General features: G+C 40.8%; 1 protein-coding gene across 3 annotated transcripts in view; it reads right to left on the bottom strand.

Moving 5' to 3' along the window:
- Positions 1-23,833, bottom strand: part of slc8a3 (solute carrier family 8 member 3) — a 157,426-nt gene that overhangs the window by 48,127 nt on the left and 85,466 nt on the right. For all 3 annotated transcript variants that reach the window (XM_086181558.1, XM_086181560.1, XM_086181559.1), the window contains exon 3: positions 9,243-9,349. In XM_086181558.1, the coding sequence (XP_086037684.1) occupies positions 9,243-9,349 (107 nt within the window). The remainder of the gene's footprint in view (positions 1-9,242; positions 9,350-23,833) is intronic.

Below are 23,833 nucleotides of genomic sequence, written 5' to 3'. Positions count from 1 at the left end.
TCTCTGTTGATTCGTGTTCCCGGGGAATGCAGAGCAACAGATGTGTTCTCATTTGCAGGCACAATCAAGTAAACAATGGGTTAAACCTCCCCCACACGCATGCTACAGGACATGTACTTTTTTTTCTTATCAGGATGAGCTTAAATACACTAAAGACAGAGTGTGGAGGCGTTTTTTAAAAATCTTTCACTTTACAGCAGGTTTTGTCCTCTGGATAAACCAGATAATGTAGAAATGATGCAGACAAATGAATCAAGTACGTTGCACCTTTTTGTGACTTCACTGCCTCAGCATTTCTGTACTGAGGTGTACAGACAGTAAATTACCTCCTTCCTAGTTTACAGTGAAACTTCTAAAACCATCAGCAGCTTCATTATGACCTGCTGGCAGATCCACTGGGAGATTCCCAGTGCCATCTGTAATGACTGCTGGGCTGCTGATAAGGAAATGAGTCTTTATCTCAGCCCAATTAAGCAGCTAAGTGATTCAATACCAGTCATTTAAGTTCCTTCAGCCCCATGATTGAGCATTTTAGTCCACTGAACAGACATGTGATCCCTGGAAGGGAGCAACCATGGAGAGTCTCTGCCCCACTACAGCCTGTATGTTACAATCTTGATGGAAAAAATCTAAATTAGGTAAAATGTTGCATAATGAACAATCCCGACAAGAAAGTTAAAACTGACCAAAGGTCAAATTTAATTATAACTGGAAAAATTTGGGATTTTAAACATTTTTGCTTTCCAGATGATCTGCAGCACACTGGTTAGAAAAAAAAACCCACAACCCACTTTTAATCAAAAATAAATCCAATTTGACCAACTAAGTCAATTTAAACAGTAGCGAGTCAAAGTCAACCTTAAAAAATGCATATCAAATGCTTTGAAGTGAAAAAAAAAGTGTTTCATAATAAAACAACAGATTGTATCCATATCACCCAGCCTGACAAAATGTTTCCAAAACATCAAGCTTGACACAGTGTTGTGATACCAGACACCAGAGCTCTTCACCTCCTAAGGCCTGGGGATTTCTGAGCACCACAGCAAATCCATGTCCCTTCCTTTTTGTCAAGGACATTCATTACTTGGAGTGATGCTTATCCCCAATTACCCTTCATAGAAAAAGAAACCCAAAACAAAAACAGAGACATATCAAAACACGTCGTAACACTGAGAGAGCAATAGTTTGACCAGATGGATGAATCATGACCTCAAATAAGACTGCTTTTAACTTTTAAATATATTTTGTTACATAGTGAAACTTTGAAGGAGATTCTTGGAGTCTGGGGCTTGGTTGTCCCACAATGCAGCTGTTGCTTGTAGGACAGAGTTTATAGGTACAAAATTTCTGTATGTCACCAACCTTCCTATTAGGATGCCATAAAGACTTTGGATTGGTTCTACAATGCAGTTTTTTGAGTTTCTAATTGTTTCCACCCACTTTTAGCAACACAACCTGGCCGATTGTCTTTCTGTATCCTTATGAGCAAGAAATTAAATTGAAAAAATCAGTTGCATCACTTATGTAAGGCTCTATTCTGTAATTACGCACATGTATGGAGATGAGGTACCCTGGCTGGCTAGATTGAATGTTTCATATGAGGATGTATTCCACATTTTCGTGGATACCACCAATAGAAAATGTCTGGAAAGGAGAGGCTGTTCAAAAACAAAAATGGAGGTTGATTGAATAAATGCTCTGTCACAATCAATCTGGACCAATCAGATCAACAAAACATATGCAGTAGATGTAGTAGACATGTGCTGACCATGCTGTTGGGAGTTATTGCATTATCCCACTTAGAATATGACCTACAGCCAAAATCATTCAATAACGTGGCACAGAGTGAAACTAAAAGAGATTTTATTTGCTGTTTGGAATAGGATGGTCCATAGATATGATTTGGCTGGCTGGAGAAAAAAATGTCGCTACAAACAGAGAGCCATTGTTAATCTAGCAAGTTCCAGAGAGAGTAATATTTCGTAGGGTTAACAAATTGTATATATGTGATGACAGTTTTTTCCCCACTTTTATTTTCCTAACTAGACCTGTCGCTGTCCCCTTTATCAATGTCTAGTCTTTTGAGCAATTGACTTGATGGGAGATTAGTTCTGCAGGTGACAGAATAACACTGGGTGTTTCCTGATGTTTCTTGCTTCCTCACAACTAAATCACACCATCAAAATCCTCAAAGGGCACACAATGGTCTGCACATGGTCAAGACAATAAAAATGTTTTCTATGGGCGGTTTCCCAGATGGACATTTGGAATACATTATCTTGGATGTATGCAACATTCCCTCTGGCCAGTCAGAGATGAGGCATTGAAGCTACAATTTATTTTAAAACTGTAGAGCTAATTTCAGTGGCCTTAACCTTTTCTTCACTGTTCAAAGTAAGCAAATAACATTTTTACATGAGATAAAGATGATGCTGAAAGGAAAAGAGGTCAAATTCAAGTTGACTGCTAATTAAGGGATGATAAGCTTAACTTGTAACCCCAGTGTTCAGGTCTGTAGGACTCAATTTAAGTTTTTACTGAAAGAAAAAAATATGTAAGTAATTATTTTATTTTTTCTGACAGTCATTGGCCTTTCTTGGTTAATTTTCTTTCAAGAACAGAAACCTTTCTTTACTGAGTGAATTTTCTATGCAAAGGCAGACTTTATTCATATGACAATGAGTTGAGGGAGACCTAATGTGAAACAGCATGCAGATTTCACCTGATTGTGATAGCGGGGCAATCCTCAGAGCTATGCTATGTTTTAATATCTAATCAATATTTAATTCAGAAAGCACTCCTCGTAACATGCACACTGGTGAACAGAAACCTCTCCAAACTGCATCTACATACCATCTAATCAAAAATCCAGTTTCACTTCAGACTGCAAGAGACACGAATAAGAATATAGTGGAAGACATTCTGCATACAGAGACAGTGGCGCTGAGCCCTCTAGAGTTTCCTGTTTCTAATGCTAGTGTCACTTAGAGCATCACCCTGTAATGTCTCACAGAATACAGGGATTTCCCTCTCTCATCAGTTCCTCCATTAGTGGAGGTACAGGGTCCTTCTCCCCAAATCTGGACTCCCTGTCATGTGAAGTATAATATCACTAATTTAGCAAGTGCTACAGCAGCCTGCATGTAAAAATTTGTACAGTGTCTAATGTTACCAAATGTTCAATACTTGACTGACTGTGTGTGGGTTTTGGAAAACATTTTTTATAAATACTTTTTAGAATAGCCCAAGGAGAAATTAATGACATTTGGGAGCAGATTTGTTTAACATCGTGAAAAACTGCTACTTCTTTATTTTTCATGGATTGTGGCTGAGGTCTCTGAGTGTGCTTTCTCTAACGCACCATGTTGGTGATTATTAGATTATCCCTTTCTCAGGGTGGGAACTCTTTTTTTCTGTTTTTACTCAAAACTACATTTTTCTTCTTGTTCCCAAAATTTAATTTTCATGCTGATTTTGAGGATGTGATCTTACTAGTGAGATTCCAGTCCAAAGACAGGAAGATGGACTTTATATAGAAGTAGGAGACATCCTGCACATTCGCACATTCTGATTTTTTTTTTTTGATGAGGAAGATGAGTAAGTGGCAGTTTGAGAATAATAAATTATAAGCAAACTATTAAAAATATGGCTTGTGGAGTAGTGGATTTGAACTAATAGAAACTAGTAGAGTCAGTTTTGGCTGGGTACAGCCCAACTACACACAGGTTGTATGACAGACATATAAACCTTTTAATTTTCAAATAGTGTCTTTCCAGTAATTTTTGAAGTGGTGAACTCAAACCTCATCCTGACTGACTGTAGTGCTTGCAGAGGATTTCAGAGATGCTTTTAGCACATGGAATTATTTGAGCTTGCCTAGGTCCTTCTCTCTCTGTCTCTCTGTGTGTGTCTCGCTTTCTCTCTGTCTCTCTCTCTCTCCCATACACACACATACACTCATACACGCATGCATACATGTGCACACGCACACATTCATTACCACCAAATGAGTCATATTGTGTATGTGTGTGTGTGTATAGGTGTGTGTGTGTGTGTGTGTGGGAGAGAGAGAGAGAGAGAGAGAGAGAGAGAGAGAGAGAGAGAGAGAGAGAGAGAGAGAGAGACAGCAGCATGTGAAGTGCCCTTAGATGCCACGAGAGCCCCCTGTGAGCGAGGAGGCTGACGGGTGGCACATTTCCAAACACTAGGCACGATTTCAATGAAAAGTGGCAGGGTGGGAGATATATTACTGCAGGGGGAGAGGGGTATTATTCCTACAGCCATGCACACATACATTCATGCACAAACATACTGACACAAGGAGACACAAGTGCATGATAATATCATATTTCCATCACATACACACAAAGTCATTTCTCTCCGGTTTTTGCAAACACAAAATAAGTGCACAAGCCCATTTTTAATGTCATCACATATGAATGATGATACTGCCAATTTTGGTGCACACTTTCAACACGAACACACACACACACACACACACACACACACACACACACACACACACACACACACACATTTGTTATTTGAATGTCCCACATGTTCAAGCCTACCTAGAAACACTGAAACACTCAACCACCACAATCCATATCTCCGTCTCCTGTAATGTTTTTAGAGACTTATGAGCCACTCATTCTACCTTTGGTCCCCTCCACTTTATCATTATATTCATTGTTTTCACTTTGGTTGTGCATCCTGCTACTTCTCCTCTTTGATGTTTTGTCTTCATGATATCTGAATTTTTGGCCGATTTAAGGGACCAAACCAGCAATTTTAAGGCATTAACAAAAAAGGGCTGATCTTATGTTGGGGTTGATATGGAACAATTATCAGTATCTTATTGATAATGAAACTTTTAACTGCAGCCTTTGCTACAATTGAATTGTAATTGAAAAAAATACAGTGTACGCTGCTGTAGCTTAACATCGTACTGAAATCAAGGTAATCTTGTGAAAGGTCAGAGTCAAATCAACATACCAGCAGGGTACAGTGTTTTGTCTTAAGACATTGATGTGGAATAATATGAACTATTTTGGTCACTGTCTTGTACTGTGACAAATTTGTTGTAAGGTCTAATTTGTGACCTATTCTGAAGTTGTTGTTTTTTTTCACAGATCAGGGTGAGCGCTGGTTTGATTGTTTTCTGCCATAGTGGATTGTTGTTGTTGTTGTTGCTGTTGGACTGGACCAACCCAAATGTGTTCCACCTGTGGTGATTCTTGGAGTATAAGTTTTATTTTTGTTCTGCCTGTCTTTAATTGTCAGTTACTCTGCCAGTTCTTTATTTGACTTAGATTTCATTCTTCTGTACTTTGGCATAAATAACGCAACGCTTGTTTTACCCACAATATAATACTTGTGATTACACACAGTCCAAAAGCAGACTCACTCCTCTGCTAACATCCCAGAGTATAAGAAAATGTAGTAGACTTCTAGTGAGTGACATACATCAATTCCAGCTGTTGAGCTAGAAGGAGAACAGACAATTGCTTTTGTGTCCCTGTTTTGATAATCTATGATACAGAAATAATATGTCCATAGACACGAGTTACATTGGGAGAAAATAACATTTTCAAGCAGGCTGGTAGAAGATCTGCAAGGAAAATGGAGCAAGGCTGTTGCATATGAAAAAGACAAACAAAACAAAGGCTCATGGAATATTCATCGATTCTGCTCCTCCACTGTGGCTTTAATAAGGAGCAAAACAAACCCAATCAGCGCTACATCAGTGGTTATGAATAAAAATATAATTGCGACTATATATAAAAAGAACAGCATTATATCATTCACACCAGTGAGATCCTACTATTGCAACAGAGGAAAATGTGTAACCTCTCTGCTAAACACATGCTTGTGTTTTCTCAAATTTCAGATCAGTTTCATCAGCATGAGCACATTCATAAAAGATGATTTGGCATGAGAAACAACGCAGAAAACCTTTTTCATCACCCCCTCATTATATATTTCTCAGACATTTATTACCCTTGTTGAGACATCCATTACCACCTTTATTAAAACAGCTAAGTTGCTGTGTCTCTTGTCAACATTGTCTGCACTTTCTGCATTTAGTTTTTCAAGTAATAGTGTGAAGCAGCTCTGTTGATCTCTTCAGACTAATTCTGGCCACTGCCATCTGTGCCTACCTAAGCTCCAGTACCTATTGCAATCCGTCCCTCAGCCATCTGAAAAACATTAATGTTAATGAGCATACCTGTTGCTGCAGTTATAAAATGTAGCCTGTGTTTACTGTCCAATTTCTTCAGTATATCTCTATTTTCTAGAGAAAAAGAAGTTCCCTCTTATTTTCAGAATCTTGGCATTGACTTGTTGCGTGTGTCAATTTCTGGCACAGGCGATTTCAGCACTTGAGTTGTCTAATGTTTGAAGGCACATGTGGCATTTCTCGATCAAAACTCATGACTCATGTCCTTGTCATCCTGCTTTAGCTGCTGACAGTCAGGAAGAGGGACTAAAATGTGTTGGTCAGGTAACTGTATCATCAGAACAATAACTTGCATTATATGGATGAGCACTGTCCTACACTTTGAGGAGTGGAGGTGCCAAAGGAAGAGGTTGCACATTACCCACTTGTTCCTTTTACACACCTAAAAAATTACTAACTAATGAAAGCACAGAAGAGCTTTTCAAGATGTAAACTAATTATGGCCTGGATGGTGAGGTCTGCCTCAGTGGCCTTGCTGTCATCAGACATGTGGTTGATGTGGGTCAGATCAGAAGGTGTGAAGTGCCATTCAGGTGCAAGAAGAACTTTCGTCATTAATTAAGAAGATGTATGTCCAGTAGGTTCAATGTAAAATTTTTCCTTTGCTAATATGAGTGAGCAATATTCTTAATGCACTGTTCTGATGTTCAACAATATTTTAGTGTGTGTAGAAAAGTAATTTGTGCTTTTGTTTCAAAATTACAATAAAAGCACAAGCTACAGCTGTTGTGTTTTCTTTTGGGGTGGGCTGGAGCCAGAACCGCCACTGCTCAGTACCAAAATATCCTCAGACATGTCTTATGTGTCTGCTTGTGTGTAAAACCTACACCAACACAAAAATGGAAGGGAAAAGGAGAAGCATCACAGAGCAGCTGGGGGACTGTTTGGAGTGGTGCAGCTGTCACTCACAAAGATGTGAGTGGTAACTGCTCTTCATCATGACAGCAACTCTGAGAACACAAGGAAGTGGCGCAACTCATGCACTGCTGCCAAAGCAAATAATGTAAACATAACGAGCTGTAATGTTTGGAGGCATCAGCCAAGTGATTCTGCACCCTCTGCACCAGCTTAGGAACCCCCCCCCCCCCCACCCAGCCTTCAGCATGGTGAAATAACATAATATTATATAATATAATGGAGGGCAATTCTTAACAAAATGTCTGTTGGCCTCTTTGAGCAGACATTAGATACTATGACAAAAAAAACCACCAAACTAATGAAAAATCTCGCTGTGATGTGAACTTTTCTGAGCTCCACTTTTATTTTCATATTATCGTATCCATCCATCCATCCATTTTCTTCTGCTTATCCTGTTAAGGATTGTTTGGGGGGGGGGCAGGGTTCACCCTGGACAGGTTGCCAGTCCATCACAGGGCCAACATATATAGGCAGACAACCATTCACATTCACAGCCACGCCTACAGTCAATTTAGAGTATCCAATGCAACATGCAAACTCCACACAGAAAGATCCTGTGCCCGAGCTGGGACTCGAACCTGGAATCTTCTTGCTGTGAGGTGACAGTGCTAATGACTGCACCACCGTGCCGCCCCCTTATTGTCATATTCACCTACAAAACATAAAGTCATGCTTACTGTGCAGGATCTACAATCTCACTGCCCTTCCAGAAGAATGCATGACCTCAAGATGAACTGCATATAAGACCCCAGCAGGAAAAGTCTGGTTTTGAATTTCACAGACTTTCATATCTATATCAGTGCATGCATGAAAGAGCAAACGGTCATCTTTGCACTGCATAAACTTTCATTTTTATTTTCACTTCTGTTCCTGCATCCTTAGTGAACACTCCTATGCCACAGGTGGAGGAATGCCATGTACTCATTTTTATTTATGTACTTAGATCTGCTTGTTTACTGCTTATGCCTTTTGTATTTGACCTTTACAAGAAATGGTCACATTAGACTTGGTTTCCATTTGTAAGTTTTTACGAGTGCAACATTGGAATGTCATCATTCACATTACATCAGCTGCAGATCACATAATCTATCACAATACTGCAAATTTTAAGGTACTGTAAAACATTCTGGTGGCTGGTTAATGCATGGAGTACACTGGATGTACACTCAGGTGCCTTACACTGTTGCCTCATTCATAGTCACTCTGATGGTGGAGGCTGCTATGGAAGGTCACATTAGGGGTTCAGTATCTTCCTCAGTTGGATTATTGGCTGGTGTCCCTTCTTGGTTAGTTCACTCCTATTGGCTTTTGTGGCTTTCTGCTCAATATTCTTAGTATAGTCTTTATTTCATACTACAGGATTTCAAGTAGAGATAAGGGAAACTCTGATCCAGTCTGGAACATTTTAATTATGTCCATAAAGCCACCACCCTACAGGATCATTTGGGCACATCTGTTTGAATCCGAACCAGAAAGTGCTCCCTTCCATTGATAGGAGAAGCGTTTTGGACCCCTAATCAACCTGATTTCACTTTTCAGTTGGACCAGACTTAAAGAACTTCATTCAAGTTAGTACACTGAAAATTTCCAGTGAGTGATCAAATCGTAAAAAAAAAACATCAACAAAAAAACATACCAATAATGTATGTCACAAGCATGCATTTTGTTTGTATTTTTTCCCAAGAAAGTACAGACTTGAAAATACCTACAGGACTCTACATGTAAGTAAAATATGGCTACATTCTGTGTGGGGTTATGCATATAGGCACGATACTCCTCTGTTTTTATTCACATGATGACAGCAGAGGACATTGTTTCTATGACAGGGGGTTGGTGCAACCACAGTTTGATTTTACAAATATGTTTTGTTGGAGTGGATGGAAATGTGTGTGCATTAGGGGTAAGAGGTGAATAAAGCATGAACGGCAGAGTGAAAATTCAGTTAAAGCAAGTGGACAGTGGAGAGTTACAGGGCCTGTGGAGAGATGAAGACTGCTAAAAGTGAGAGAAAAGATACTAACAAGTGTGAGCGAGAGACAGAGAAAGGTGAGAAAGTGAGAAAGAAACAGGTTCAGTACTGCACCTTTCTGCAGACTCATGTCTACCATGCGAGGCTCGGCCAGCTCCAGGAAGAAGTTCTTGTTTTTCTCATACTCCTCATCGTCAATAATTTTCACGTGAATGACTTTACTACGAGGATGGGAGGAAAAAAGGAAGTACAGGAACAGAAAGGGGACAAGGGAGAGAGAAGAAGAGGTTAATTTGCGTTTGAAGGACACAGGAAGTGGAAGAATTAATAATCTGCATGGAAAAAGGGTTAGAAGGTGAAAGAGTCAGCTTGCTCTGGATCAGCTTGTCTTTCGGCTGCTGCCCAAAACACACTCCCTGCTTCCATGGAGCTCATTTGCTGTCATAGGTGTCATGACAACCACATTTATTGCAGTGTCTGATACTTATGGAATAGAGGAAGAAAAGCCTTCTGTAGCAGCCAGCAAGGATGAGAAAAAACACAAAGAACGGGAAACAGCAGCATGTAATCAATCAGGTTGTAAAATGTGTAAATGTTTCACAAGGAAAAAAGGTGAGTGAACGGTAAATCAAAAAAAATTATTGCTATCTAAATCCATTTTTATGGGCTGATGTTTCAGTCAGAAAACTCACAATGAGACAGCTAGTTGGACATTTCAAGACTCCCCCACCTCCCAGAGTAAAAGCCAGGCAGATAAGAAGGTGACAGTTTATTCCAGAGTTTATTGCTTCAGTTTGAGGGGAACAACCCTTTAATGAAGTCAAATGTCTGGAGGGGCAAAGCTCTTTCTCTGGAAAAGTGCTCCATGTGACATCATCACACAGAAACAGCTCAATACGGCACCGCAGCCCCGATGGCGTTCTCACCACTGATTGTCCTAATTGATCTTGAAAGAGTTATTGACAAGTAAGGGCAGTTAAGTGGTCAGTAGGTAACCAGATGTCTTGGTGCCATCCAGCATCACAATGAGGCCGCCACCATGAATTTTATTGGTGGAATTTAATTCATGCCTCATCACTGTACACATGTACATCACAAAGTCCACTATGATGCTGGATTATGTATGAAAACACACTGACAATGCTCAAGAACAGTCACAAGAATATATGCCTCCACTTTCTCAGGCCTCTGTGGCAACCTCAGACAAGTCAACGATAGTCGACAGTGCTGTGACCACCCTGAAATAAGGCTGACACTTTTGCTCCTCATCTGACCAAAAAAATAACATTTTACGTATGTTATTTGGAGAGAGTATTTGGAAAGTAGGGATTCATCCAGTGAGATAAGTGGCAGAGCAGCATTCATTATGAATAACTGTTCATGTATGATGCATCAAGTAAAAAAGCAGCTTGTTTCCTGACATCCTAGTGATGTATTTGTGTTGCCATGACATATGGCAATGCTCATGTCACTCAAAGCACACGGGCATGCATCTGCATCAAAACAGAAAAGTATTGTCACACAAAACTGCACATACTGTATATAAAACTATTGATCTAAGCATCTTTACTGGAAAGCATTTGTATCTCTGAAGTTCTTTGGCCATGTATGCTCACCCAGTGGAAAAAAAACTATCTAGATACTGTTAGCAGCCAACACACAGCAGAACAATCCATCTTTCTTTCTCTTCCCTCACATCCCACCAGAAGGGCTTTTCTCTGATTGCAAGGCAAGATGTCTGCAGTCCTGCTGCTGGTAAAAACACCTCACTTTTCATCAGAAATGAGCAGAAGGAGCACTGAAGTCTGACATGCAAGGTCTTATTGGGAGGTGTATTGTGGCCTGACTTGCATGCAGGAGGGCAGAAGACACAAACTAATCCTCACACCATTATTACACAAGCATGTACTCCAGCAAAATGTACAAATTGTGTAATGTATATAGGTTTTAGAGCTAAAATTCTATCTAGCCCTAAATTTACTGTGAAGTGTTTTAATTAAACACATCAGTTAAGAACAAATGAGAAAAACTGCATGGCCCTTTTTCATGGATGTAAATCCTGCAAAGAAGGTAATATTTTTAAAGTTTTCTGACTAACACCAGCACCTCTACTTTGGATGTGCACAAGTAACCTCTAATTGAACTGTCTTAAAAATATATTCAGATCTGGAATAACCAAAAGAGACTTCAGACAGGGCCCATCTACTATCTCTTATCTCTTCCTTCTGTTTCCAGTTTCAAGGTAATATAAACTGGCTGCTGGCTTTAGTTTTGAATTGTTTCACACTGCATATTGCACATGCACTATATATATATATATATATATATATTCAAGATTCTCGAAAGGATAAATTGGGGGTTAAGTATCTTGCTCAAGGACACTTTGACACAGTCAGCACAGGGGTAGTGAGGATCAAACCTGTGACCATTTGGTTACTGGACAACCACTCTACTGCAGAGCCACGTCATGCAAACTCCAAACTCTGGTAGCTCTTATGTTTCTGGTACTAGTTTGTTTCTTGTTTTTGCTTTTACCTGTGTTAGGTAATTTTATTCAGTTCCTGTTTTATTTTGTAAGCTCTTCCCTTCTGTGTCTTTGTGTGCATGTCAGGTGCTTTGTCTGTTTCCCACCTTTTTTGAGTACTTTACCTGGGTCTTGTTTGTCGTCAGTCCTCCTCAGCCACAGTCCTGATCCTTATTTATTTATTTATTTATTATTATTTCAGGATAATGCATATTGATGAACATATACAAAAGTACACATTACTGTGCCCGATTATAGCCCAGGGGCTAATTTCCATCTGTAGTCCAAATTAGGCAGGTTGATGTTGCAGTAGAAAAGACAGAAGATGTACATAGTAAAACTAGCTATATAAAACAGTAAGAAACAAACAAACAAACAAAAAAATCGCAAGATTCATTTATACAGTATATTAGAGGTGGTTGCACATTTGGTTAGCTCTAAGCCATGCCTTGATATAGCTCCTGAAAGTATCAAGAGTGGGACATTCCCTTAAAGTAGGTGGAATTTCATTCCATAAAACACTACCTTTAATAGATTGTGCATTATGGCTGAAGGAGGCTTCCTAAAGGTAACCTCAATGTCCCTGTTTACTACTGCTCTGGTGACCCGAGTCCGTCAATATTTAATAAAATCTTACAGAGGGAGTGGCGCATGGCCATGTAGTCCTTTAGTGCAAGTAAATAGAGGAAAATTTACAGAAATTGTTTCTCTAAGATGTTGCAATGATGGTACAAGAAAGTTTTTTTTTTACTGAGAGTTTTAAGTGCCTTTTTGTACAGAAACTCCACTGGTTTGAGGATAGTAGAGCCCAACATAGGTCAGCTGGTGATGCAATAGCTCAGATAAGAAAATGTCATTGCGTGCAAAAACATAAGGGCAGCTTCATCTGACAAAGAGCCTCTAATTTTCTTGAAATTGTAAAGATTGAATTTAAATTTATTTGGATATAATTTACATGTAGATATGTTTTTTTAAAAGAGATACCAGAGTCTATAATCACATCTAAGTATTTAAAGTCCTCAATAACTTCCAACCCTTCTGTGCCCAAGAACACCCCAGATTGAGAAATCAGAAGGTTGCTTAGACAAGTAAAAACAGTTTTTTTTGGGGGGAGGGGGGATTTAATATGACACACAATCTATTGAGCCATGTTTGTATGTGTGTGAGAGCTGTTGAGGGCACATGTGCTAGTGTCTCTCCTCCTCTCAGCTCCTTCGTTGACATTGTGTTCTTCCTCCTGTTTCTTGTTTCATCATTAGTTGAGCCTATTTGAGTTCGGTTAGATCCTCACGTCATGCCATGTCACCAGTTAGCTTGCCTGTTTGTTTCCCAGTGCTGTTTTAGTGACTAGTCACTCTGTCTACCTCTTTTTCCATTCTTCCATCCATCTTCTTCCGCTTATTCCTGTTAAGGGTCGCAGGGGGGCTGGAGCCTATCCCAGCAGCTACGGGCGAGAGGCGGGGTACAACCTGGACAGGTCGCCAGTCCATCGCAGGGCCAACACATATAGACAGACAACCATTCACACTCACATTCATACCTACTGTCAATTTAGAGTATCAATCAGCCTAGTCCCCAATTGCATGTCTTTGGACTGTGGGAAGAAGCCGGAGTACCTGGAGAGAACCCACGCAGGCACGGGGACAACATGCAAACTCCACACAGAAAGATCCCGTGCCCAAGCCAGGACTCGAACCCGGAACCTTCTTGCTGTAAGGCGACAGTGCTAACCACTGCACCACCTACCTCTGCCTACCTCTTTTTTATTTTGCTAAATAAATGTCAAGTAGTATAAAGTCTTGCCTGCCCTCTGTACTGTGCATTTGGGTCCAGCCACCATCATCACATGACAGCACATTCACATCCTTATCACACTATTCAACCTGTTCTTATCTGAAGTCGACAAATGGCGATGCTTTATTGCAGGGTTGGGCAATCATGAGCCATGTGTGCTGTATGCAGGTTTTCCTTCCAACCAAACACTTTAACAGGTGATTCCACTGATTAACACACCTTCAGCCACAGAAGAGTGTTAATCCGTGGAATCACCTGTTAAAAGTGTTTGGTTGGAAGGAAAACCTGCATACACACGGCCCTCCATGGCACATAATTGCCAACCCCTGCTTTATGGTATACTTTTCAGTTGAAGATATGCTATGGCAAACAATTGCTGAAGCTGCCAGCCTCCTCCACATTTTTCTACATACCTCTTCTTGAACAGCACTGTTTCCATCTCCTCTATGGCTTTAATTCCACAAATAATATAACCACTACAAGTAAGCCCACTTTACTGGAGTAACACCGAAGGCGGTGATATGTGTTATTTCTGATCTCTACTTCTGTCTTAATTTAAACCCTCAAATCAACCTCTAGTCAACTGTGGGGAGCAGTCTTCCCACCATCTCGGACCTCTACACCTCACGATGCAAGAGGAGGGCCCGCCGCATCATGAAGGACTCCACCCATCCCGCTCACAGTCTGTTTCGTCCTCTCCCCTCTGGCAGGCAGTTGAGGAGCATCCAGAGCGAGACCACCAGTCTCAGGAACAGCTTCTTCCCTGCAGCTGTTAGACTGTTGAACTCGAACCGTGCTCTGTAGTCTCCACCCTCTCCATCTTCAGTGCAATATCTCTTCCATTAAGTGCAATATCCCTCAACATGTACATGTACATACTGTTTTTATTTATATATTTGAATTTATATGTATATACCCCTCCATTGTGCAATATCTCCCACCCTCAACAGCACTGTTTACTTTACGCAGAGAGTTTATTTTTGATTTTATACATTATTTATATAGATATACTTAAATACCTATTCTGTTACTTTACTCTATCTTATTATTCTATCGCTCATCTTATTATTCTATCTCTTGCTAACCCGGGACCTGAGTCCAAATTTTGTATCGCTAACATGAAAATGAGAAATGGTATGACAATAAAGACCCTTGAATCCTTGAATCCCAAAGCCTTCCAAGATTTTCACAGAAACTCAAAAGTCTTGGTCACTCCAGGCTAGTGCTGAAGTTGCAGCCTAAGTGCTGCAGTGAAACAACCTTTCATTTTTCTCTTCTGAGTTTCTTTATATAACGCACCTGCTGCCACTAACCTACGCCCTGGGCCCTGTAAAATAAACACAACTGTTCGAAACACTCTTGAAAGTTTCCTCTGTATTCATCATTTTTCTGCTACTCTTCAATCTCATACAAGACTGTTAAATCACAATGCTCATGAAGAGGAAGTGAGGCATGACAGTATACATGCGGGATTACACTGAGTTCTGGTCATAAAAGGTTTTTCTAGAAAGCATCATTTGCATCTTGCTGTGGAGGGAAACAGACCTGAGCAAAGGCCAAGAAATCAATCATAGACAAGAGAACATGACATGTAGCAATCACAAGGATCATCCTAAGCAAGCCTTCCATCTGTTCCTTTTCAGACTTGTCAGATTGTGACTATGTTTCACACAAAATCTCAAACACTAGAAAAAAGGCCCCTGTGTCTCATGGGAAATCAGTGCCTTAATTAAGCAGGTCTGCTTGCTGTCACCAAGCACAGGGATTATGGGCCTTGTTCATCATAATACTGATTATTGCCCTTCCACCACAATCACACAAAAAATCCAGTGAACACATTTGTCAACAATTTCTTGTCAGTCTGATGAAAAATTCACATCTGATTTACAACTATAGACATGTTTGGCTTATATATTTTTAGAAGAATCGAACTATTTTAGGGTTCTGGTCCCACTTATGACAGTAAAATGTTTTATTTTTACCCCCACAGAGGAACTTAAGCCGTTTGCTTGTCTATTCGTCGATCTGTTTGCAGGTTTATGCAAAATAAAAAAATGGAAATGGGAAAAGGAAGAATATTGCACAGTTCCATTCAACACACTGTTGTAGAAAAAAAAACCCTGTATGAAAACAGTGATGGATTTAAATAAATCGTTTCTGTTGATAGAATTTAGCTTGATTATAGTCCTTACACACAAATGATTCCATTTTGGAAATGATGATGTCTTAAATCCCTGTTGGGGGTAACTTGCCCCCTCTTTTTAATTATGTATCATCTGTTGACTTGCATTTTAACTCCTTTTTACACTTTTTACACAGACAAAACCATGTGATTGCTCACAGCAGAAACATTTCATGACTGCTGTCAAACTGCCCAAAAAACAACTAATTTGATGGGCATTGGGCCCTATTCTAAAATTTGTCAGGGCTGACTACATTAGGGCTAACATTTAGCTAAAACTTGCTCCAAAAATGTCTTTACTTTCATGTTTTCAGTTCAAACCATGACCTTTCTGACTTTTGCCACCAGGTAAATTCATTGAGCAACTTTCCACCTAAACAGCATTCAAAATACTTTCCAATGTCACCTCATTCATCCATTCACACACATGCATATTCTGATAGCCGTGACATCCATGCCAGGTCCTAATATGCTCATTAGGAGCAATAATGGGTTCACTGTCTTCAGGACACTCTGACAGGGTCTCTGTGAGAAAGCCAGGGACAATAATAACTGGTTATTAGTTCTCTGAGATGGACCATAGTTAAAAGAAATGATATTGAGAAAGAAAATGAATGGCAATACTCCTCAGGTTAAAATTTCAGGTTTTGTGACTCTTGTTTGATAATATTGACAAATGGCTTCTCCCAAAATTCCCTAACTTCCTCCAAGATAAAGTCTACTTTTGCAAGAGGGTTTTGTCTTCCAGTTAAACATACTGTTTTGGGGCATTTGCTAAATATGCTTTTTCCTGGGAGGAAAGATTATTATTCTTAATATAATGATAAATATTCTTCACAAACACAGCCAACAACATTCATGTCTTTCCCCCTCTCCTCACTCTCTTTCTTTCAGTGAAGCAGAAAAAGTATAGCATAATTACCCAGCCCAAAAGTTATGCAAAGAGCTTAAAGTTTTACATACAAGGAAGAAAAGTCCCTCCGCAAGATGCCTGAACTGAGTTTAGTCATCAGTATCACAAAGGGGAACCTTTCTGGCCAAGCTTGAGTCAGATGTAAAGATGGAGAATGTTCATGTTGTGGTAGCTGATGTTGTTTGAATAATACATGTCAGCATAACTGAGTCCCAGTTTAGACAGCACGCACTAAACACACTTAGAGACCCCAAGAGGAATACGCCATGTTCTCAAATTTACCAATTCAAGATAATTGATTTGATGCTGCATTCATGAGTAACTGGGTAATAGGAAAGTTCCACCATCTGAATGTGAGAGGAACATCCTGAACAGCTTTCAGTTGTGGCAGTATCCCACTGGAAAGGTTTTTAGAGCTCTGAGATACCTGGCCAGACTTGGACATATTATTCCATGTCAGCATGACAAAATATATTTGAAGTCCTTGTTAAACACAGAATTACCTGCAAAAATGTTAAATGGAAAATTCATGTTTAACTAAATCATCTCCATCCCCCATCCTGGTCCTCTATCCTGGCTTTCAACACCACCAAGGCTTTGTTGGTGGGGGGGGGGGAAAGTTAAAGGTGGTGCAGGTGGGCAAAATTAATCAAATCAAAATTTAAAAAATTCAAAAATGATGGGCTATATTAAAAGAAACAAGTGATTAGCTTAAAAAAGTTGACTGTTCTAGGTCCTTCCCAGTATTTATTTGAGCTATTAGGACATGGAGAGGTCATGAACAAATTTTAATTTAATTCCCTGAGTCCCTCCCTGAAATGGTTGAAATAACATTTTGGTGCAAAGATCTATCATCCAATTATTGATATAATACATAAGGTAATGCATTTTTATGATAGACATAATTATTAAGTTCCCAAAGATGGTATGGATACTATTCTAGGTCAATGATTGGCAAAACTTTTTTTTGGTTGGGAAGAAAATGGATCAGATTTTGATGCTGCTATATTCACATTCTGTATTAACATAGCCTCCTTGAGGGAAAGAATGGGTTCTATGGAAATCATCTAGTTTTAAAATTGAAATAAATAGTTATGGTTTACAGTGGACTCAATTTGCAGGGGCGGCATGGCTCAGAGGTAGAGTGGCCGTCTAGCAACCAAAGGGTCGTTGGTTCAATCCTCACTTCCCCTGGTGACCATGTCCAAGTGTCTTTGAGGAAGATACACAACTCCTGATGCACCTGTGACGGACTGGCGACTAGTGACTAGACACCCCCCCCCCATGACTTTTAACAAATAAGCAGTATAGAAAGTGGTTGGATGGATGGACTCAATTTGCAGGTATTCTTGGCATATAAAATAAACTCAGGAAAATGAAATATTAATAATATTGAAAAAAGAAGTACTACTTCAGTTCTAAATGAATTTTACTCTCTCTACTGTCTACTATCATGTCTTTGCTGTTCTGCTTCTGAAGACAGAAAAAAAGTCTACTACCTTCACACAGCAGCTGAAATGGAATTGCCCTTTTATCATTCACTGTACGGCACAGTGGTGCAGTTGTTAGTACTGTCGCCTCACAGCAAGAAGTTTCCGGGTTCAAGCCCCGGCTCAGGCACAGGATCTTTCTGTGTGGAGTTTGCATGTTCTCCCTGTGCCTGCATGGGTTCTCTCCGGGTACTCAAGCTTCCTCCCACAGTCCAAAGACATGCATATGGGGACTAGGCTACTTGGATACTCTAAATTGACCATAGGTGTGAGTGTGAATGGTTGTGAGTCTATATATGTTGGCCCTGCGATGGACTGGCAACCAATCCAGGTCCGAAGGTCCCTGGGATAGGCTTCAGTGCCCCCCCCCCCCCACACACACACACACACAGGATAAGCGGTAGTAGAAAATGGATGTATGGATCATTTACTGTTAATGACTTAAACAAAAGCAGAGCATTCAAGTCTGAATAACTGAGCTCTAAATCACAACATGTGCATAGGACACAGAGCTGCAGTTTACTCTGGAGAAGGGGCCAGAGACTTATTGATAAACTACTGTATGACTTTATAATATCAGTTTGAGGACATAGGTGGTGGATGCCTCATCAGGGTTATACTTCCTGCGATCACATATATCCCCCCCAAAAAACAAAAAAAAACAGCAGGTACATGGAACCAGATGGAGAAGTTGATGCCTCGCAGTGAGTTGCACACTCATAGATGTGTAATACATGATGAGATCTCACAGCGAGGAGCCAAGTTGCCAGCCTTGTCAGGTCTACTAATGCATTTAAAAAGATTCATGTGGAGTCACAAAGCTCAACAAGGAGTCACATTATCTGGATTCCATTAATCAACTGCAGCCATCCCTCCTCAACTCCGTCTATATCGTCTTGTGATCTTAACGTCACCTGCATCCTCTATGTGGGACAGTAAATCTCTTGTTTCACATACCTAGTGGTCAGCTGATTAGATTTTTGAGAGATTTAAGAGCAGCACAGCACAGCACAGAGGAGACATGCAAACTCTGCAGTTCCATCACCCAAGCCTGCAGCATATCCTTTCCGGGTGCGAGGCACTGCTGACGCAAGGCTGGTACAGACGGCACAATGACAGAGTGCTATGCAAGTTAGCTGAAATCCTGGAGATATGCAGGATAAAAGCTAACAATGCCAGCCCACTAACATCACAGTGGAGCAAAGGAAGGAAAGCCAGAGCAGCAGCACAAAGCAGTTGTCCCTCCTTTCCCCTTTAGGTGAATGGAACATGACAGCTGACCTTGACCAGCAGCTAAAGTTCCCTCAAGACATCACACCTACCACCCACTGGCCAGACAATGTTCTCTGGACTATCCCCAAGAGGACAGTCATCATGGCAGAGTTGACAGTCCCTTGGGAAGAGTGGATGGATACTGCCTTTGAGAGAAAGAAGGAGAAATACACCGACCTGGCAGCTGCATGTTCTCAAGCAGGGTGGAAGGCAGCCGTTTTCCCAGTAGAAATTGGGTGCAGAGGCTTCGCTAGAACCTCCACCCAACGGAGTTACTGGATCCATGATGAGGAAAGTGCTCAAGGACCTGGTGGAGGAGGCAGAACAAGGCAGCTTTTGGCTCTGGCTCCAGAGAAAAGACAGAGCATGGGGAAAGCAAGGAGCTTAGAACTCCAAAGATAGCTTGGTACGCGGTCAGGCCTATGCTTGATTCAGGGAAATGGACGAACCTGCTATGCATAGTCCCTTGGGGCTCATTCCACATCCACAAGCACAATAGACATGGACAGTGTAGGAGAAGGATCTATAAGCCAGCTGCAGGGAGTGGCAGGGAGACGTCCCTGGCAGTTCCCCACCACCATGAGATGTTCCAAGTTTAAAAGGGTGAAACATCAGTGAGGGGTGGCTCCCGGCTGATGACTCTGCATCAGGCCTACTGGCACTGTCGGAGGTGTGACAGGCATGAATGCCAAGCAGGAAAACTTACCTGTGCTTACGTCTAAGAGAGGGACATTTCTGGAAGTGTCATCAGTTTCAAAATTACTCCCTGATGCCACAGATTCCACACAATCTCAGTTCCAAGACTGGCATATCTATTGCACCCAGATCCTATCACCAGCCGTTCTAAATGCCACACATTATCAGTAAAACTTCAAACTTTTCCATTCATTTCTTTTCAGGTGGTTGCACTGAGCTTAACAGCACAATGAAATTGTCACCGGAGGGAGGCAAGAGTCCTAACAGGTTAACCTCTGTCTGCTGACACACAGCTTATTACTTTATCTGCATGCTTCGACAAAACCAAGCACACACACTTCAGCAGCTGATGCATGCTGCAGGTGGAGGAAGGGACATCACAGAAGCAGCTTGCTTCCTGTGTCCGTTCAAATTACATACCATTAATCCTCCAGCCTGTGAAGCCAGTGTCTGAACATGCAAGAACAACCAGACACAGGTGCAGTGGTTGTCCTACAACTAAAATGCTTTGTTTTAGGATGTTCATTTCATTGCAAAGATGGACATCACAGTTGTCAAGGGATGATCAACCATCTCTGCCTCACAAATAGCTGTCATCATATCATATTTGTCATCAATGACAAATTGTAAAGCTGGAAAAAAATGTTGATTATTGGAATATTGACAAAGAGTTTGATAATGAAGTGATTGTTTAAGCCATCTGCTCTAACATCAACAATTTAATGGGAATCTCAGACATAGAAAAGAATCTCTGAGCATTTGTGATGTTTTCACAGTGTGATATTTCATAGATAAAAAAATTCATGATTAATCTACGAAAACTGACCTATTTTTTACACCTGACAAAAAAGTTGAGCAATATTTTCATTTCCATCATAAGATAATTTGGTATAATAATCCAGGCTGGAATACATAAGGCTGGATAAAGTATTCTTGTATAACATTTTGGCATTGAGGAAATAATGTATTGGTAAAATAATATTATCTTGTGAGGAATTATCTGCTATTCTTTGTTTCATATCACTGTAACCTGAAAATCTTTAGCATTTGAAAATGCCATCTTATGCTTGGAAGGGTGGAAACCTTGACAAGAATATAAACCATTACAATTTAATAACTATTTTGTGAGATCATCTTATGTCTGATCTTGATTTTGCACATCCTGCTTTGTTGCAAATATTTTCCATTTTGAATAAATTCTAGACCTATGGCAGATTTTGGATGTTCGACAATGCTTTCCACCACAATTATCTAAATACCAGTTCAGGAAATATCTTTTAGAAGAATGGTGTTCATCCCTCAAGGAGACTTCCAGGGACTAGCTGTTCTAGTGGCTCTTGGTGGCCCAACACCTGACATCAACACTTTTCAAGGTTTCCTTTTTTGGGACCCAAACAGAAAGAATAAAACAAAACTCAGTGAAACCTGTAATAATAAGGGCATGAGGGAGGTAATTAACACTTGTTGGAGAGGATAGGCTCCCTGTCACTGACCCAAACAGTTTTATGTCTGGAAGGTGAAGCATATTTGATTTCAATAGTCATGAATCCATGCAGCACTGTCTTCGTAAAAAAACATAACATTCTGACTGCCACTGCTGAAGGGGAAATGGACTAAGGGAGAAAATGGAAAAAAGAGATACCACTCAGACAGAAGCAAAAAAATGGAGGGGGGCAGAAAAACAAATAGTCTTGCTCCATATTTCCTGAGCCAAGAGCAAAGTGAGTGGAGGGGGTGGGGGTGGTGGTAGTGGTGAGGGGAATATCTGGAGTGAGCCCAAAGGTCCTCCTCTACAAGGACACAATAAAATAAAATACTCTGCGATGAAGTGTCTGATGGGGGGCGACAAGGGAGAGACAGCAGGAAGTAATACAGGATGCACTGAGAGCAAGAGCAACTCTGGTTGGTCAGACTGAGGATACCAATCGCACTAGTATGCCTCCTCTGGGTGTCGGTGTGGGTCTGTGACAGCTTAGGGAGCCAGAGCCAAAGTCAAAGTGCCGGGAGCCAAATGACAAACAATATCATTATGAATAACTTGGGAGAATAACATGGTCCCCTTTGGATTAGGGAAAGGGAAATTTTATGTGTTGCACTGAAATAATAAAACATAACATTGTCATGTATAGAACGAAGTAAAGCTCATGTTTATGACACCAGCGGCTCCTTCAGGGCTGAGATTGTTTCCATCATCCACAACTGATGTATGCATGATGATGTAGCTTTATGTTTTTAACACAAATTATGTTCATGATGTTAACAAGATGTGGGACATCGGCAACACAGGAAGAGACGACAGCAGCGCCGAGCGGCTGGTGTGAGGAGACATGGAGCATGGAAGAGCAGAAATCTGTCAATCTGTGCTACTTCCTTCCAAATCAGACAAAGCTGTGCATCTTGGTCTGTTGACATTTAAGTAGGGATATACAATATATTGATGAATAATCACACAATTATCTGTATATCATGTCTATGCAGAGCTGTTTATATGCTCTTTGAGTTTAAACTATTGACCACTTCGCCAATAAATAAGAAAGAAAAATGTCCATGATTTAAATTCAATCCACCTGGGGCTATTTCATAATTTTAAGACCTTAATATTGAAATATAGAGTAAAAAAGCTGCAGAATATTTAATGGTAAAAATGAATTGCAAACAATTGTGTTTGTGTTTGGAATAGTAACTTGCAGGGACAGTTCTGCAGGGTTAACTTGGGGATTCATTTAATACCATTCGTGAGGTCAACAGTCTTTTCTATTGTTCTTCTGTTGAGTGCAGATGAAGTCTCAAAAAAATGAAAGTGAAAACAAAGTGAAACATTAGTGCCACATGGCTATGTCTCCTTGCCCTGCCCTCACATGATTAAGTGATGTTTATTGCTGCACAATGTCCTTTTCTCTTATTTAAAGGGCCCTCGAGTTCGCTGTAAAAAAATTGGAGTTTTGATTCTCACAGAATGCCTGTGAAATTTTTAGCATTGTCAGAATTTGGTCCGTTTTTTCTAAAACATTTGGAAAGTCTGAAGGGACGCATGATTAAATAATTAATCCTGTAATGGATATGGAGTAGACCCAATTGCAGTTCGGACTCGAGAGCGGGTAATGGAAGACCTCTACCCTGCCCAAGAGAGTGAACCAGGCGACGCACTGTATACACTGGACTGCCATCGATGATACGTGGAGGGGGAGGTGGAAGTGCTGCAGGGACAAGGGGACTGTTGTGGATTGGTTTGATCTTGGAGACATGGAAGGTTGGGTGAACTCTTATGGAACGCGGGAGCTTCAATTGGACTACCACAGGGTTGGCGACCTTCTGGATCGGGAATGGCCCAATGAACTTGGGTGCCATCTTTTGGGACTCCACCTGGTAGGTAGGTGTCGGTGCATGGTGGTGGTTGGCAGTGGCAGTATAGCTACCTACAGAACAAAGGAGGGTGGAGCAAGCTTGAAACCCTGTTCTGCAGCAGTGGCAGATGAAGGCTTGGACAGATGGGCAGGAAACTTCCTTCTCCTGGACTGGGAACAGTGGTGGTTGATAGTTGTATGCACACTGAAATAGAGAGAGGCTGGTGACAGAGCAGATAAGGGAGTTGTGAGCATATTCCACCCACAACAGTTGTGACGACCAGGAACAGGGGTTCTGGGAGGCCATGCACTGCAGGGCTGTTCCCAGTTCTTGGTTCATGCGCTCTGTCTGTCCAGAGGACAGAATGGTAGTGGCACCCAGCATACTGCTGAACTCACTCCAAAACACAGAAGAAAACTGGGGACCATACTCTGACACCACATCAACAGGAAGGCCATGCAGGCAGAATACATGAAGCAGGACCAACTG

The sequence above is a fragment of the Aulostomus chinensis genome, chromosome 17 (genome assembly GCF_037954235.1).
Source record: "Aulostomus chinensis isolate RoL2024-O1b breed Wild chromosome 17, RoL_Achi_v1.0, whole genome shotgun sequence".
Classification (NCBI taxonomy): domain Eukaryota; kingdom Metazoa; phylum Chordata; class Actinopteri; order Syngnathiformes; family Aulostomidae; genus Aulostomus; species Aulostomus chinensis.
The sequence above is the reverse complement of the archived record's forward strand: the minus strand, read 5'-3'. Positions and strand labels throughout refer to the sequence as shown.